The sequence below is a fragment of the Brachyhypopomus gauderio genome, unplaced genomic scaffold (assembly GCF_052324685.1).
Source record: "Brachyhypopomus gauderio isolate BG-103 unplaced genomic scaffold, BGAUD_0.2 sc80, whole genome shotgun sequence".
NCBI classification, from domain to species: Eukaryota; Metazoa; Chordata; class Actinopteri; order Gymnotiformes; family Hypopomidae; genus Brachyhypopomus; species Brachyhypopomus gauderio.
Genome location: NW_027506901.1, coordinates 913,098 through 927,423, shown reverse-complemented (window position 1 = coordinate 927,423; position 14,326 = coordinate 913,098). Strand labels below are relative to the sequence as shown.

The following is a 14,326-nucleotide window of genomic DNA, read 5'->3' as shown; positions in this document are numbered from 1 at the left end:
ATATGTTTCATGGAAAAAGTATTTCTGTTCCATGTTCAATATTTCAAGAGTCGTTTTTGTAACCCCACCCTCAGACGCATCTTTTGTGAAAGTGGCTAAATAGTAATATTTTAATGTGAATATCACTAAAACTATTACAGCTAGAAGGCTGAAATTTTTTAGTATGTTTAGAAACTTGTATGCTTGTAATTTATGTACTTTCTGGTGCTGTAAGTTGTGTTGTGTCAATAGAAAATATTCCCAAAGTTGGAAAAAAATCAACTAAGAGTCATTTTCACCTGTCATTATCTCATGGATGGAGTAGAAAAAGGCTGATCTATGTTTTATGTTTCAAAGTACTTCCAGTGGCAATGTTGAAGTAATAATTAAGTTGCCTGTATGTGGTCCAGTTTTTGCACAATTTGCTGTCAAATATCCGATTTCACACGTACGGTACCCTTGTTTGGACAATGATTCCCAAAATACCTATATTTCTTTAAAAAGAATTTTTGCTCTGTTATATACTTTGATATGTGCTGATTATATGGTAGAAAAATTTGAATGGCCTTTTTTATATAGATATATATTTCAGCCTTCTAGCTGTAATAGTTTTAGAGATATTCACATTCAAATATTGCTATTTAGCCACTTTCACAAAAGATGCGTCTGAGGGTGGGGTTACAAAAACGGCAGTAACTCTTGAAATATTGAACATGGAACAGAAATACTTTGGATTTTTTTTTACACATATCTGCCTACAAGTGGGGAAAGTTTGAAGGTATTCTGAGATGATTAGGTGGGGACCATTGGTTGAGTTGATATGGAATGACCCATGTGTATGTGCGTGTTTATGTGTGTGTGTGTGTGTGTGTGTACGTGTGTATGTGTATGTGTGTGTTTATGTGTGAGTGTGTGTGTCTGTTTGCGTGTGTGTGTGTGTGTGTACGTACGTGTGTGTGTGTTTGTGTGTGTGTGTGTGTTTGCGTGTGTGTGTGTACGTACGTGTGTGTGTGTATGTGCGTGTTTATGTGTGTGTGTGTGTGTGTGTGTGTGTGTGTGTGTGTATGTGCGTGTTTATGTGTGTGTGTGTGTGTGTGTACGTGTGTGTGTGTATGTGCGTGTTTATGTGTGTGTGGAGGACCTGTTTAATGCGATCAGGGTTGACTGTGGTCTGGGGTTGTAGAATGCTGACTGGTTCACTCTTCTGGTGACTCTGTGGCATCTCACGCACTTTTTCAGCGATGAAGTTATGAACGCCATTCAGTGCCTCTACTGTACCCTGAATCAAACACACACGCTCTGTAGTACCTAAACACATACACACAACACACCCACACACACACACACACACACACACACACACACACAAAGCAAATATAACACCTGCATAAACAAGAAAGTGTATAAATTAAATATAAATAAGTATAAAGATGAATGTGTAATGTGTTTATTTTATAATTAACAGAGCAGTTGTACACATTATCTACATTAACACACTCATACACTACACTAACACACTCATTCACTACACTAAAACACTCATGCACTACACTAACACAATCATACACTACACTAACACAATCATACACTACATGAACACACTCATGCACTACACTAACACACTCATACACTACACTAACACACTCATTCACTACACTAACACACTCATGCACTACACTAACACAATCATACACTACACTAACACAATCATACACTACATGAACACACTCATGCACTACACTAACACAATCATACACTACACTAACACAATCATACACTACATGAACACACTCATGCACTACACTAACACACTCATACACTACACTAACACACTCATTCACTACACTAACACACTCATGCACTACACTAACACAATCATGCACTACACTAACACACACATGCACTACACTAACACACTCATACACTACACTAACACAATCATGCACTACACTAACACAATCATACACTACACCCCCCATACTCAAATAGCAGCCATCTATTGGCCCGCGAGCTGTTTTGAAAAGTTTTTTTTTTTCCAATCGCGCTATACGCTCTTATTTTGAAATCGCGCACCGCGATCTTAAGACGAGGCTGGCAACAATAAACAGATAGCAGATGCCCAAATATGCCCAAATGCCTTCATTCAATGAAAAAAAAATGTGGGCCCTCATCATTTCTATTTGAGTACCCCTGCACTACACTAACACACTGGAATCCAGCTGGGAGGAGAGATATCACACTGGGAGGAGAGATATCACACTGGGAGGGGAGATATCACACTGGGAGGGGAGATATCACACTGGGAGGAGATATATCACACTAGGAGGAGAGATATCACACTGGGAGGAGAGATATCACACTGGGAGAAGAGATATCACACTGGGAGGAGAGATGTCCAGCTGGTATCCAGCTGGGAAGAGAGATATCACACTGGGAGGAGAGATATCACAATGGGAAGAGAGATATCACACTGGGAGGAGAGATATCACACTGGGAGAAGAGATATCCCACTGGGAGGAGAGATATCCCACTGGGAGGAGAGATATCACACTGGGAGAAGAGATATCACAATGGGAAGAGAGATATCACACTGGGAGGAGAGATATCACACTGGGAGAAGAGATATCACACTGGGAGAAGAGATATCCCACTGGGAGGAGAGATATCCCACTGGGAGGAGAGATATCCCACTGGGAGGAGAGATATCACACTGGGAGGGGAGATATCACACTGGGAGGAGAGATATCACAATGGGAGGAGAGATATCACACTGGGAGGGGAGATATCACACTAGGAGGGGAGATATCACACTGGGAGGAGAGATATCACAATGGGAGGGGAGATATCACACTGGGAGGAGAAATATCGTACTGGGAAGAGAGATATCACACTGGGAGGAGAGATATCACACTGGGAAGAGAGATATCACACTGGGAGGAGAGATATCACACTGGGAGGAGAGATATCACACTGGGAGGAGAGATATCACACTGGGAGGAGAGATATCACACTGGGAGGAGAGATATCACAATGGGAGGAGAGATATCCCACTGGGAGGGGAGATATCACACTAGGAGGGGAGATATCACACTGGGAGGAGAGATATCACACTGGGAGGAGAGATATCACACTGGGAGGAGAGATATCACACTGGGAGGAGAGATATCCCACTTCTTCGTTCTGCTGTCAGGCTGAATAACCAGCACTGCCACAGTCATAGTCAAATCCAAATAAACCCAGAAATTGTTCAAATGTACAACTCCTTTTTATAACTTGTGCAAACATATATATATATACAGTGGGGAAAATAAGTATTTAGTCAGTCACCAATTGTGCAAGTTCTCCCACTTAAAAAGATGAGAGAGGCCTGTAATTGACATCATAGGTAGACCTCAACTATGAGAGACAAAATGTGAAAAAAATTGAGAAAATCATTTTGTCTGACTTTTAAAGAATTTATTTGCAAATAATGGTGGAAAATAAGTATTTGGTCACCTACAAACAAGCAAGATTTCTGGCTGTCACAGACCTGCAACTTCTTTTTTGTGTGTGCTCCTCTTTCCCCCACTCATTACCTGTATTAATGGCACCTGTTTGAAGTCGTTAACAGTATAAAAGACACCTGCCCACAACCTCAAACAGTCACACTCCAAACTCCACTATGGTGAAGACGAAAGAGCTGTCGGAGGACACCAGAAACAGAATTGTAGACCTGCACCAGGCTGGGAAGACTGAATCTGCAATAGGCAAGCAGCTTGGTGTGAAGAAATCTACTGTGGGAGCAATAATCAGAAAATGGAAGACCTACAAGACCACTACTAATTTCCCTCGATCTGGGGCTCCACGCAAGATCTCAGCCCGTGGGGTCAAAATGATCACAAGAACGGTGAGGAAAAATCCCAGAACCACAAGGGGGGATCTAGTGAATGACCTGCAGAAAGCTGGGACCAACATTACAAAGGCTACCATCAGCAACACACTACGACGCCAGGGACTCAGATCTTGCAGTGCCAGATGTGTCCCCCTGCTTAAGCCAGTCCATATCCAGGCACATCTGAAGTTTGCTAGAGAGCATTTGGATGTTCCAGAAGAGTATTGGGAGAATGTCATATGGTCAGATGAAACCAAAGTAGAACTATTTGGTAAAAACACAACTCGTCGTGTTTGGAGGACAGTGAATACTGAGTTGCATCCAAAGAACACCATACCAACTGTGAAGCATGGGGGTGGCAACATCATGCTTTGGGGCTGTTTCTCTGCAAAGGGACCAGGACGACTGGTCTGTGTACATGAAAGAATGAATGGGGCCATGTATTGTGAGATTTTGGGTGCAAACCTCCTTCCATCAGCAAGGGCAATGAAGATGAAACGTGGCTGGGTCTTTCAGCATGACAATGATCCCAAGCACACTGCCAGGGCAACAAAGAAGTGGCTTCGTAAGAAACATTTCAAAGTCCTGGAGTGGCCTAGCCAGTCTCCCGATCTCAACCCCATCGAAAACCTTTGGAGGGAGTTAAAAGTCCGTGTTGCCCGCCGACAGCCCCAAAACATCACTGCAGAGGAGATCTGCATGGAGGAATGGGCCAACATACCAGCAACAGTGTGTGCCAACCTTGTGAAGACTTACAGAAAACGTTTGACCTCTGTCATTGCCAACAGAGGATATACAACAAAGTATTGAGATGAACTTTTGTTATTGACCAAATACTTATTTTCCACCATTATTTGCAAATAAATTCTTTAAAAGTCAGACAAAATGATTTTCTCAATTTTTTTTTCACATTTTGTCTCTCATATGGCGCATTTCCACTAGGGCCTGCTTGGCGCGATACGGGTCGATTCGCAACGGAACGGTACGGTCGCGTTGTGTTTCCATTAGAATGGTGAACCACCCCAATGTGGGTGGAGTCGCTGTTGGCGCGCGGGTTGTAGTGTCGTGACATCATTTGTATGCGACCACAACACCGGTCGATGCCCCTTAACACATAGCATTATTGTATCTTATTTATCTTTATCTTCATTATTGTATGTGGTTGCTCTAATTATTGATAATAATTTGGTATTACTCAAACAGACTGAACACACCCTGCATAAAAAGCATCAGTCATACAATCAAATGAAATTAAACTTTATTATGAAATATAGATATTTAAAGTACAACATATGTAAATAATATAGTTATAGTTAAAAAAAAGTGCAAAAAGCAAATATATGTATAGCTTTATATGAAATAAATATTTATAGTACTACAAGCAACATTTTGTGTGCTTTTACTGGCGTCTGTCTCGCATGGTGTTCACAAGTTCGCCAAGCACCCCGAGGAAAGCCCGGTTGAAGGAAACATTTTCCGCCAACTCCGCTCGCCTCGTCAGTGGAAGGGGAATCTTGAACGTAAAAAATAACAAATATTAAACACAAGCATTCCCGTGAAAGCAACAACAATATAGCGTAACTGTACAAAATGTGTAGCACGTCATCGCTGCTCGTGCTTTGTTTATGGCTACAGCTAACTAGCAACTAGCAAGGCTAAGAGCTAGCTATTGTACAGTAGTGACTGTGGTGGTAACATTAACTACAAACACAGCTCTAAATTCCTGCGTTTACAATAGATGCGTTCATATTACGTTCATATTACATCTTTTACAAGCCTAGTAGTAAAACTGTGAAATCACAATACACTCACCATTCTCCGTGGCCTCCAGTACCGACATTGTCCAGCACGTTTTCTCTTCCGTTACTGGCTGGCCGGTGACCGTATATGACATCCATTTGCTGGAACCATTTCCAGTCTTTGCAGTTTTGCTCCGCTGCGTCCGTTATGGTCCTTCACCGCCCGGTAATCGCGTTAAGCTTTTTTAGCTTGGACCGACCGGCACTGCTGAACGGACCGCTGGTAGCCATGAGTGGCCATTAGCGCGGAAACCTCGCTAAAAACCTTTACATTTCTAGTGGCCCCGTCCAGTTCGCCCTGGATTTTTTGATCGCTGATTATTAACAGAAAGGTTTGTACCTCGGCGTTTGACCAGGGAACAGACTTCGCTCCTTGGGTTTTAAAAATGGCCGAGGAGTCCATAGCGGAGGAGTCGCTCTCCTGACGCAACCTGTGACGACACTCCCTGGCCAATCAGTGTCATGCTGTTCCTCCACGTCACAGAACTGTACCGCTTCGGAACGGTTAGAACCTTGAGCGAGTCGGTACGAAAAAAGTACCCGAAGGGGCCGGCTCACTGGGGCCTGGTACTAATGGAAACACTCACAAACCGTCGCAAATCGAACCGTACCGCGCCAAGCAGGCCCTAGTGGAAATGCGCCAATAGTTGAGGTCTACCTATGATGTCAATTACCGGCCTCTCTCATCTTTTTAAGTGGGAGAACTTGCACAATTGGTGACTGACTAAATACTTATTTTCCCCACTGTATGTATATATATATATATATATATATATATATATATATATATATATATATATATACATGTGTATATATATATATACATATAAAAATCCCCAAGGGGGATGAATACTTTTGCAAGGCACTGTATATATATATATATATATATATATATATATATATAGTGGGGAAAATCTATATATCTATATATTTCTATCTGACACTATATATATATATATATATATATATATATATATATATATATATATATATATATATATATACAGTGCCTTGCAAAAGTATTCATCCCCCTTGGGGATTTTTCCCTATTTTACTACATTACAACCTGTATGTATTGTTTTTTTTTTATCTGAATTGAATGTGATGCATCTGCACAAAATAGTCTACGTTTTAGAAGTGAAATGAGGAAAAAATATATGTATATAAAGAATATGAAAATAAAAAACTGAAAATTGGCAAGTGCATATGTATTCACCCCCTTTGTTATGAAGCCCCTAAAAAGTTCTGGTGCAACCAATTACCTTCAGAAGTCACATACTTAGTGAAATGAAGGCCACCTGTGTGCAATCTAAGTGTCACATGATCTGTCAGTATATACACACCTTTTCTGAAAGGCCCCAGAGGCTGCAACACCATTAAGCTAATCAAACAACACCATGAAGACCAAGGAGCTCTCCAAGCAAGTCAGGGATAAAGTTGTAGAGAAGTATAAGTCAGGGTTGGGTTATAAAAAAATATCCAAATCTCTGATGATCCCCCGGAGCACCATCAAATCCATCATCATCAAATGGAAAGAACATGGTACCACAACAAACCTGCCAAGAGAGGGCCGCCCACCAAAACTCTCAGCCCGGTCAAGGAGGGCATTAATCAGAGAGGCAGCACAGAGACCAAAGGTAACCCTGAAGGAGCTGCAGAGTTCCCAAGCAGAGACTGGAGTATCTGTCCATATGACCACAATAAGCCGTACACTCCATAGAGCTGGGCTTTATGGAAGAGTGGCCAGAAAAAAACCTTTACTTACAGGCAAAAATAGGAAGGCTCGTTTCGAGTTTGCAAAAAGGCATGTGGGAGACTCCCAAACTGTATGGAGGAAGATACTGTGGTCAGATGAAACCAAAATTGAACTTTTTGGCCACCAAGGAAAACGCTATGTCTGGCGCAAACCCAACACATCTCATCACCCCAAGAACACCATCCCCACAGTGAAACATGGTGGTGGAAGCATCATGCTGTGGGGATGTTTTTCAGCAGCAGGGACTGGAAAACTGGTCCGAGTCGAGGGGAAGATGGATGGTGCTAAATACAGGGATATTCTTGAGCAAAACCTGTTTACGTCTGTCAGTGATTTGAGACTAGGGCGGAGATTTACCTTCCAACAGGACAATGACCCAAAGCATACTGCTAAAGCAACACTTGAGTGGTTTAAGAGGAAACATGTAAACATATTGGAATGGCCTAGTCAAAGCCCAGACCTTAATCCAATTGAGAATCTGTGGTCAGACTTGAAGATTGCTGTTCACCAACGAAAACCATCTAACTTGAAGGAGCTGGAGCAGTTTTGCCATGAGGAATGGGCAAAAATTCCAGTGGCAAGATGTGGCAAACTCATAGAGACTTATTCAAAGCGACTTGCAGCTGTAATTGCTGTAAAAGGTGGCTCTACAAAGTACTGACTTACGGGGGTGAATAGTTATATATATATATATAACACTGCAATTTCCCCATGTGAGATAATAAAAGACTATTTTATCTTAGACTCTGATCTCAGATATCTTATCTTAATAGACTCTGATCTCAGATATCTTATCTTAATAGACTCTGATCTCAGATATCTTATCTTAATAGACTCTGATCTCAGTTATCTTATCTTAATAGACTCTGATCTCAGTTATCTTATCTTAATAGACTCTGATCTCAGATATCTTATCTTAATAGACTCTGATTTCAGTTTTAGCAGTCCCATGAAATCAGTAACTAAGTCAGCCTTTTATCATCTTAAGAAAATCAATAAGATCAGAGAAACTTATCCATACTTTTGTCTCTAGCAGAGTTGACTACTGTAATGGCCTCCCAAAAAAGACAATCAAACAGCTACAGCTTATTCAAAATGCAGCTGCTAGAGTCACTAGGAGCAAAAGAAGTGATCACATCACCCCTGTTCTTAAGTTCTTACACTGGATACCAGTACAATACAGGATAGACTATAAGGTGTTACTACTGGTCTATAAATCTCTTAATGGTGTAGGACCAGTGTATCTATCTGACATGCTGCAGAGCTATGAGCCAGGCAGAAATCTTAGGTCACTAAGAACTAATCAGTTAGTTCTGCCAAAGGTAAGAACTAAACAAGAAGAGGAACCAGCTAAATGGAACCAGCTGTGGGAAGATACTAGAAGACTTCTAATGCTGGATGTTTTAATCTAAGATAAAAACTTATTTAACCAGGCGTTTGGTTCAGATAAGACGTTGTTTTGTAGGTACTGAAACATTGTACCTATCATGTAGCATTATTTCCAGTTTTATTTATTTTTTACTTATTTTAACGTGTGTGTGTGTTTGTATGTATGTGTGTGTATGTGTTTTCTATGTGCTTTGTTGTAGGTGTCTATGGAGCTTATGTGACGGGCAGTGTGAGCAACGAAAAGGAAGCGATCACGCCAAGTCTCAGGGGAAAAGGATGGTTTAATAGAAGTGTGCAAACCAAAAACCCGTGCATTAGCTCCAAATTAAGGATATAATGACCAGCGGTCAACTGGTACAAAGACAAGACATATATAGGCAAACAAACGACCCTCAGGTGAGACGGATCACGGGCTCCGTCCACCTGAGGGATGCACATGACGTCACCAGACAACAACAGCAGCAGCCGCTGTGGACAGAGGCGGCCGGTAGGGGGCCGCCTCACCGTGACAGCTTATTGCTGATTTTTTCTGAGGGTGTGTACAGACACTTTCATACACTGAATCCCCACAGCGATGTGAGTGATGGAAGAAACTGTTCTAATTCTTTGTATATGTATGTATGTGTGTGTGTGTGTGTGTGTGTGTGTGTGTGTGTGTGTGTGTGTGTGTGTGTGTGTGTGAGAAAGAGAGAGAGAGAGAGTGTATGTGGGTACACTATACTACATAAAGGGGCTTCTTTGAATAGGTAATTGTAAGCCAAAAAACCCTAACCCTAACCCTGACTCTAACACTGGTAGGTCTAAACCTGGTAGGTAAATGTAAAAAAAATGTAAATGCAAACGTGCCAACTTTTGTCAATTGTGATTTTTCACCGCAATCGAAATTTGTCCTGCGCGTTTACCAATCTGTGCAGTTAGAACACACACACACACACACACACACACACACACACACACACACACACACACTAGTGATTACTAGGGGGCTGTGGATCACACGTGCCCAGAGCGGTGGGCAGCCTTAGCCCGGCGCCCGGGGAGCAGTTGGGGTTAGGTGCCTTGCTCAAGGGCACCTCAGTCATGGCCTCAGGTCTGGGAGTCGAACCCACGACCCTCCGGTCACAAGACCAGTTCCCTACTACCAGGCCATGACTGCCCCTATCTAACTGCCCCTAGGTCTAACCCTAACACTGGTAGGTCTAATCGTAACACTGGTAGATCTAACCCTAACACTGGTAGGTGCCTCAAACAACAACAACAACTAAAGAAAATAAAATGTTATAATTAATTTCAGAATGTCAGATTTCATGGAGATGTGAGTAAATAACTATTTACACTGATAATTTAATAATTTCTTAGGGTTAGGGGTTAGGGTTAGGGGTTAGGGAGCAATGGGAGCATGTTTTAACATATTACTCAATTTCTCTATCCAAAACCTGAATAACAATCTCTACCTCCCCCTTTCTGTGTGTGTGTGTGTGTGTGTTTGTGTACAGATGCACACTACTTTTGTTTGTTGAAATTACTTTTGTTGCTGCTCATTGCTACAGACGTATCTATGATGCTGCGTCACACCAGTCTTTAGGGCTGTTTGCAGACCCATCACACCAGTCTTTAGGGCTGTTTGCAGACCCATCACACCTGTCTTTAGGGCTGTTTGCAGACCCATCACACCTGTCTTTAGGGCTGTTTGCAGACCCATCACACCAGTCTTTAGGGCTGTTTGCAGACCCATCACACCAGTCTTTAGGGCTGTTTGCAGACCCATCACACCCGTCTTTAGGGCTGTTTGCAGACCCATCACACCAGTCTTTAGGGCTGTTTGCAGACCCATCACACCAGTCTTTAGGGCTGTTTGCAGACCCATCACACCAGTCTTTAGGGCTGTTTGCAAACCCATTTGACTTCAGCCTAATGGGCTGCTCAGTCCATCTACAGAGTATTTAAACTTGTAGGTATCCATGGAGAAGCATGAGGCCTTAGAGATAAGCGTGTGAATACATGTGTTTAGAGATATACATATATAATCATTTTATATATACAGTACATACATCTGTACATGGTGTGTGTTGTACATGTCTTACCTGGGTAGAAATCTTTAGATTTGGACAGTTTAATGGTGGCCCCTGTTTCCTTCTGGAGTTGAACTATAGTCTGTCCTCCTTTACCAATTATGGACCCGGCAGCGTAACTGGGGATCAGAACTTTCAGAAAGTACTCACCCTCTTCTACACACACACACACACACACACACACACACACACACACACACACACACACACACAACACCCCACCACACACAGACACACACACATACACATAAACACACAGACACACAAACATACACCCCACCACATACACACACACACACAATAACAAACATGATTATTCAAAACTAAAATTTAACACATTGTCATGGCAACGGCAATTCAAAGAAGTTAACTGATGGTAATGAGATAAGAAGTGAAGTGCAGGTCACATAGACCATGTCGATTATGTTAGAATTCACATTCAGAATCTCTCTCTTAGTTCAGGTTGTTTTGTAAATAAATGTAAATGTAAATTGTAAATGTGCCATATTTTGTCAATTGTGATTTTTACACAACAATCTAAATTTGTCCTCCACTTTTAACCCATCTTTGCAGTTAGAACACACACACACTAGTGATTATTAGGGGGCTGTGGATCACATGTGCCCAGAGCGGTGGGCAGCCCTAGCCTGGCGCCCGGGGAGCAGTTGGGGTTAGGTGCCTTGCTCAAGGGCACCTCAGTCATGGCCTCAGGTTTGGGAATCGAACCCACGACCCTCCGGTCACAAGACCAGTTCCCTACCACCAGGCCATGACTGCCCCATGACTTTTATGTTACCAGTGGTGTAGCCAGCTCTCAAAAACAGATCTTGATTCCATGAACTGTGTAAATTAAAGACTCATCTGTAAGTTGACCTTTCTCTCAAAAGTGTTGGATAAAGTGGTTGTAAATAGCTCATGGAAACAGTGTTTGGGACCAATACAGACTAACCCACAAGCCTAAAGCCATCTGCATATTACACGACCACGGTCGGACACTACACGCCTACAGAAAACCCACCTCAGTGCAACTCCAGCTTTAAAACATGCCCATCTACATGCAAATGTATCACAACACAGTAGACATGTAATAATACATCATGCTAGGCATGATAGAACAGCACAGTTCAGGACCAATACAGGAGGATCAATCTCTCTATAACCCCTGCAACCCTGACTGGTCAATAACCAGTAACAGTACCAGTACCAGTAACAATAATAGTAACAGTACCACTCTCAGTAAAAATATTAGAGATCAGTAAATCATATTAGAATCAGTAACAGAACAGCATTACTAGCATCAGTAACAGCATCAGTAACAGTATCTGTAACAGTTATAGTATCAGTAACAGTATCAGCAACAGTGTCACTATCAGTATCAGTAACAATATTAGAATCAGTATCAGTAACAGTATTAGTAACGGTAACAGTATCAGTAACAGTAATAGTATCAGCAACAGTGTCAGTATCAGTAACAGTATCAGTCAAAGTAACAGTATCAGTAACAGTCACAGTAACAGTATCAGTAATAGTATCAGTAACAGTAACAGTATCAGTAATAGTATCAGTATCAGTAACAGTATCAGTAATAGTATCAGTAACAGTATTAGTAACAGTATCAGTAACAGTAATAGTATCAGCAACAGTGTCAGTATCAGTAACAGTATCAGTAACAGTATCAGTCAAAGTAACAGTATCAGTAACAGTCACAGTATCAGTAATAGTATCAGTAACAGTAACAGTATCAGTAATAGTGTCAGTATCAGTAACAGTATCAGTAACAGTCACAGTATCAGTAACAGTATCAGTAATAGTATCAGTAACAGTATCAGTAATAGTAACAGTAACAGTAATAGTATCAGTATCATTATATATTTTTGCTACGACCACACTGAACTGAACTCCACTGCATCACTATGCAGCTAGCAGTCATGACACCCCACAGGCTCAGTGTCCCGAGCAGAAAGATCCTGGTGTGAAACTATGAAGAACTTACAGCAGGAAATCGTGCTTTACTCTGACAGCACATCCCTGCTCATTTCTACATAATTATTGCCCTGTCTCTCCTTCTCCCTCCCTCATTCTCTACCTCCTTCTCTCCCTACTTCCTTCTATCCCTACTTTCCTCTTTCTCTATCTCCTCTCTCTCTTCTCTCTGTCATCCTAGCACTCTGCCCATTTCACACGATTTCTGTTACTGTCCCACTTTTATTCCCTCTCACCGAGGAGAGTGACCTGCTTCGGGCTGGCACAAGGCTAAATTTATCCTCACCATCACAACCCCTCCCCTCCACCACACACACAGACATATACGCAGGTATGCAAAAACACACACGTACATAATGAGACACACATGCGCATATGTACACACACACACACAAACGGTCATACAGTCAACCCAACACCCGCTGGAACAGCAGGTCTGTGGGTGAGGGCACCTTGGTCTGGACTTTCAAATCCAAGGAAGAGAGAGTGAGACACCCAGGAAGCATCACAGGATCCCTTAATGCCGTGTGACGCTCACTTTGAGCAAACACTGAGACTCTGCCCAAGTTATGAATTAAGCTGGAAATCCAGACACACATTTCCCATCACACACTAGAGCAGGAAAACTGAACCAGTGTTCAACAATGTGTGTAACATCATAACACATCTGTGTAACTGTGTGTAACATCATAACATCTTTTTTTCTTTTCTTTTCCTTATTTCGTGTCATTCTTTCAGTTTTGGTTGTTTTCTAACCGGTTGAACCAATGATAATGTGCCATATTTGTCAATTGTGATTTTGCCCCTAATCAAAATTTGTCCTCCGCATTTACCCATCTGTGCCGTGAGAACACACATACACACTAGTGATCACTAGGGGGCTGTGGTGCACACGTGCCCAATGCGTGGGGTTAAGTGCCATGCTCAAGGGCACTTCAGTCGTGGCCTAGAGCCTAGGAATTGAACGGGTCACAACACCAGTTCCCTAACCTCCAGACCATGACTTTATCAGTAGTATCAGTAGTATCAGTAGTCAGTATTACACTGCTGTATAATTGACTGGGTGGCAGAAGGAACTGCAACATACAGAGGTTCGATCTTCAGATTTGTCCTGTAGGATTCAACCAATCACACAAACACACACATACTCTCACACACACACCCTAACACACACACACACACACACACACACACACACACACACACACACAGCTATAGACAGCTGAGGAAGAGAACTGAAGACACAGTGTAGAACACCCGCAAGATACAGAAATCTGTTGATGAAATACAGACAATGCGAGTGTGACACACTGAAACCTGTCCTGGATTGTTTTTACACATACAGACTAAGATTAAACCCACACTAAGATGGATAATGCAGATACATACAGTGTATCCCCTAGCAGTTGGCTTTAATCTGGAAGCAGGTTCTAAAAAGACCCATACAAGTGTAAGAATAAAAAGGTAAGTGTTGTTG

At 42.0% G+C, this 14,326-nt stretch overlaps 1 protein-coding gene across 3 annotated transcripts in view; it reads right to left on the bottom strand.

The window, feature by feature from the left end:
• Window positions 1-14,326, bottom strand: part of nova1 (NOVA alternative splicing regulator 1) — a 34,012-nt gene that overhangs the window by 8,195 nt on the left and 11,491 nt on the right. For 2 of the 3 annotated variants that reach the window (XM_076991022.1, XM_076991020.1), the window contains 2 exons: window positions 10,879-11,022; window positions 1,121-1,287 (listed from right to left, as the gene is read on the bottom strand). In XM_076991022.1, coding sequence (XP_076847137.1) covers window positions 1,121-1,201 — 81 coding nt within the window. In that variant the 5' untranslated portion in view covers window positions 1,202-1,287; window positions 10,879-11,022. The remainder of the gene's footprint in view (window positions 1-1,120; window positions 1,288-10,878; window positions 11,023-14,326) is intronic. The other variant, XM_076991021.1, reaches the window with a different exon arrangement.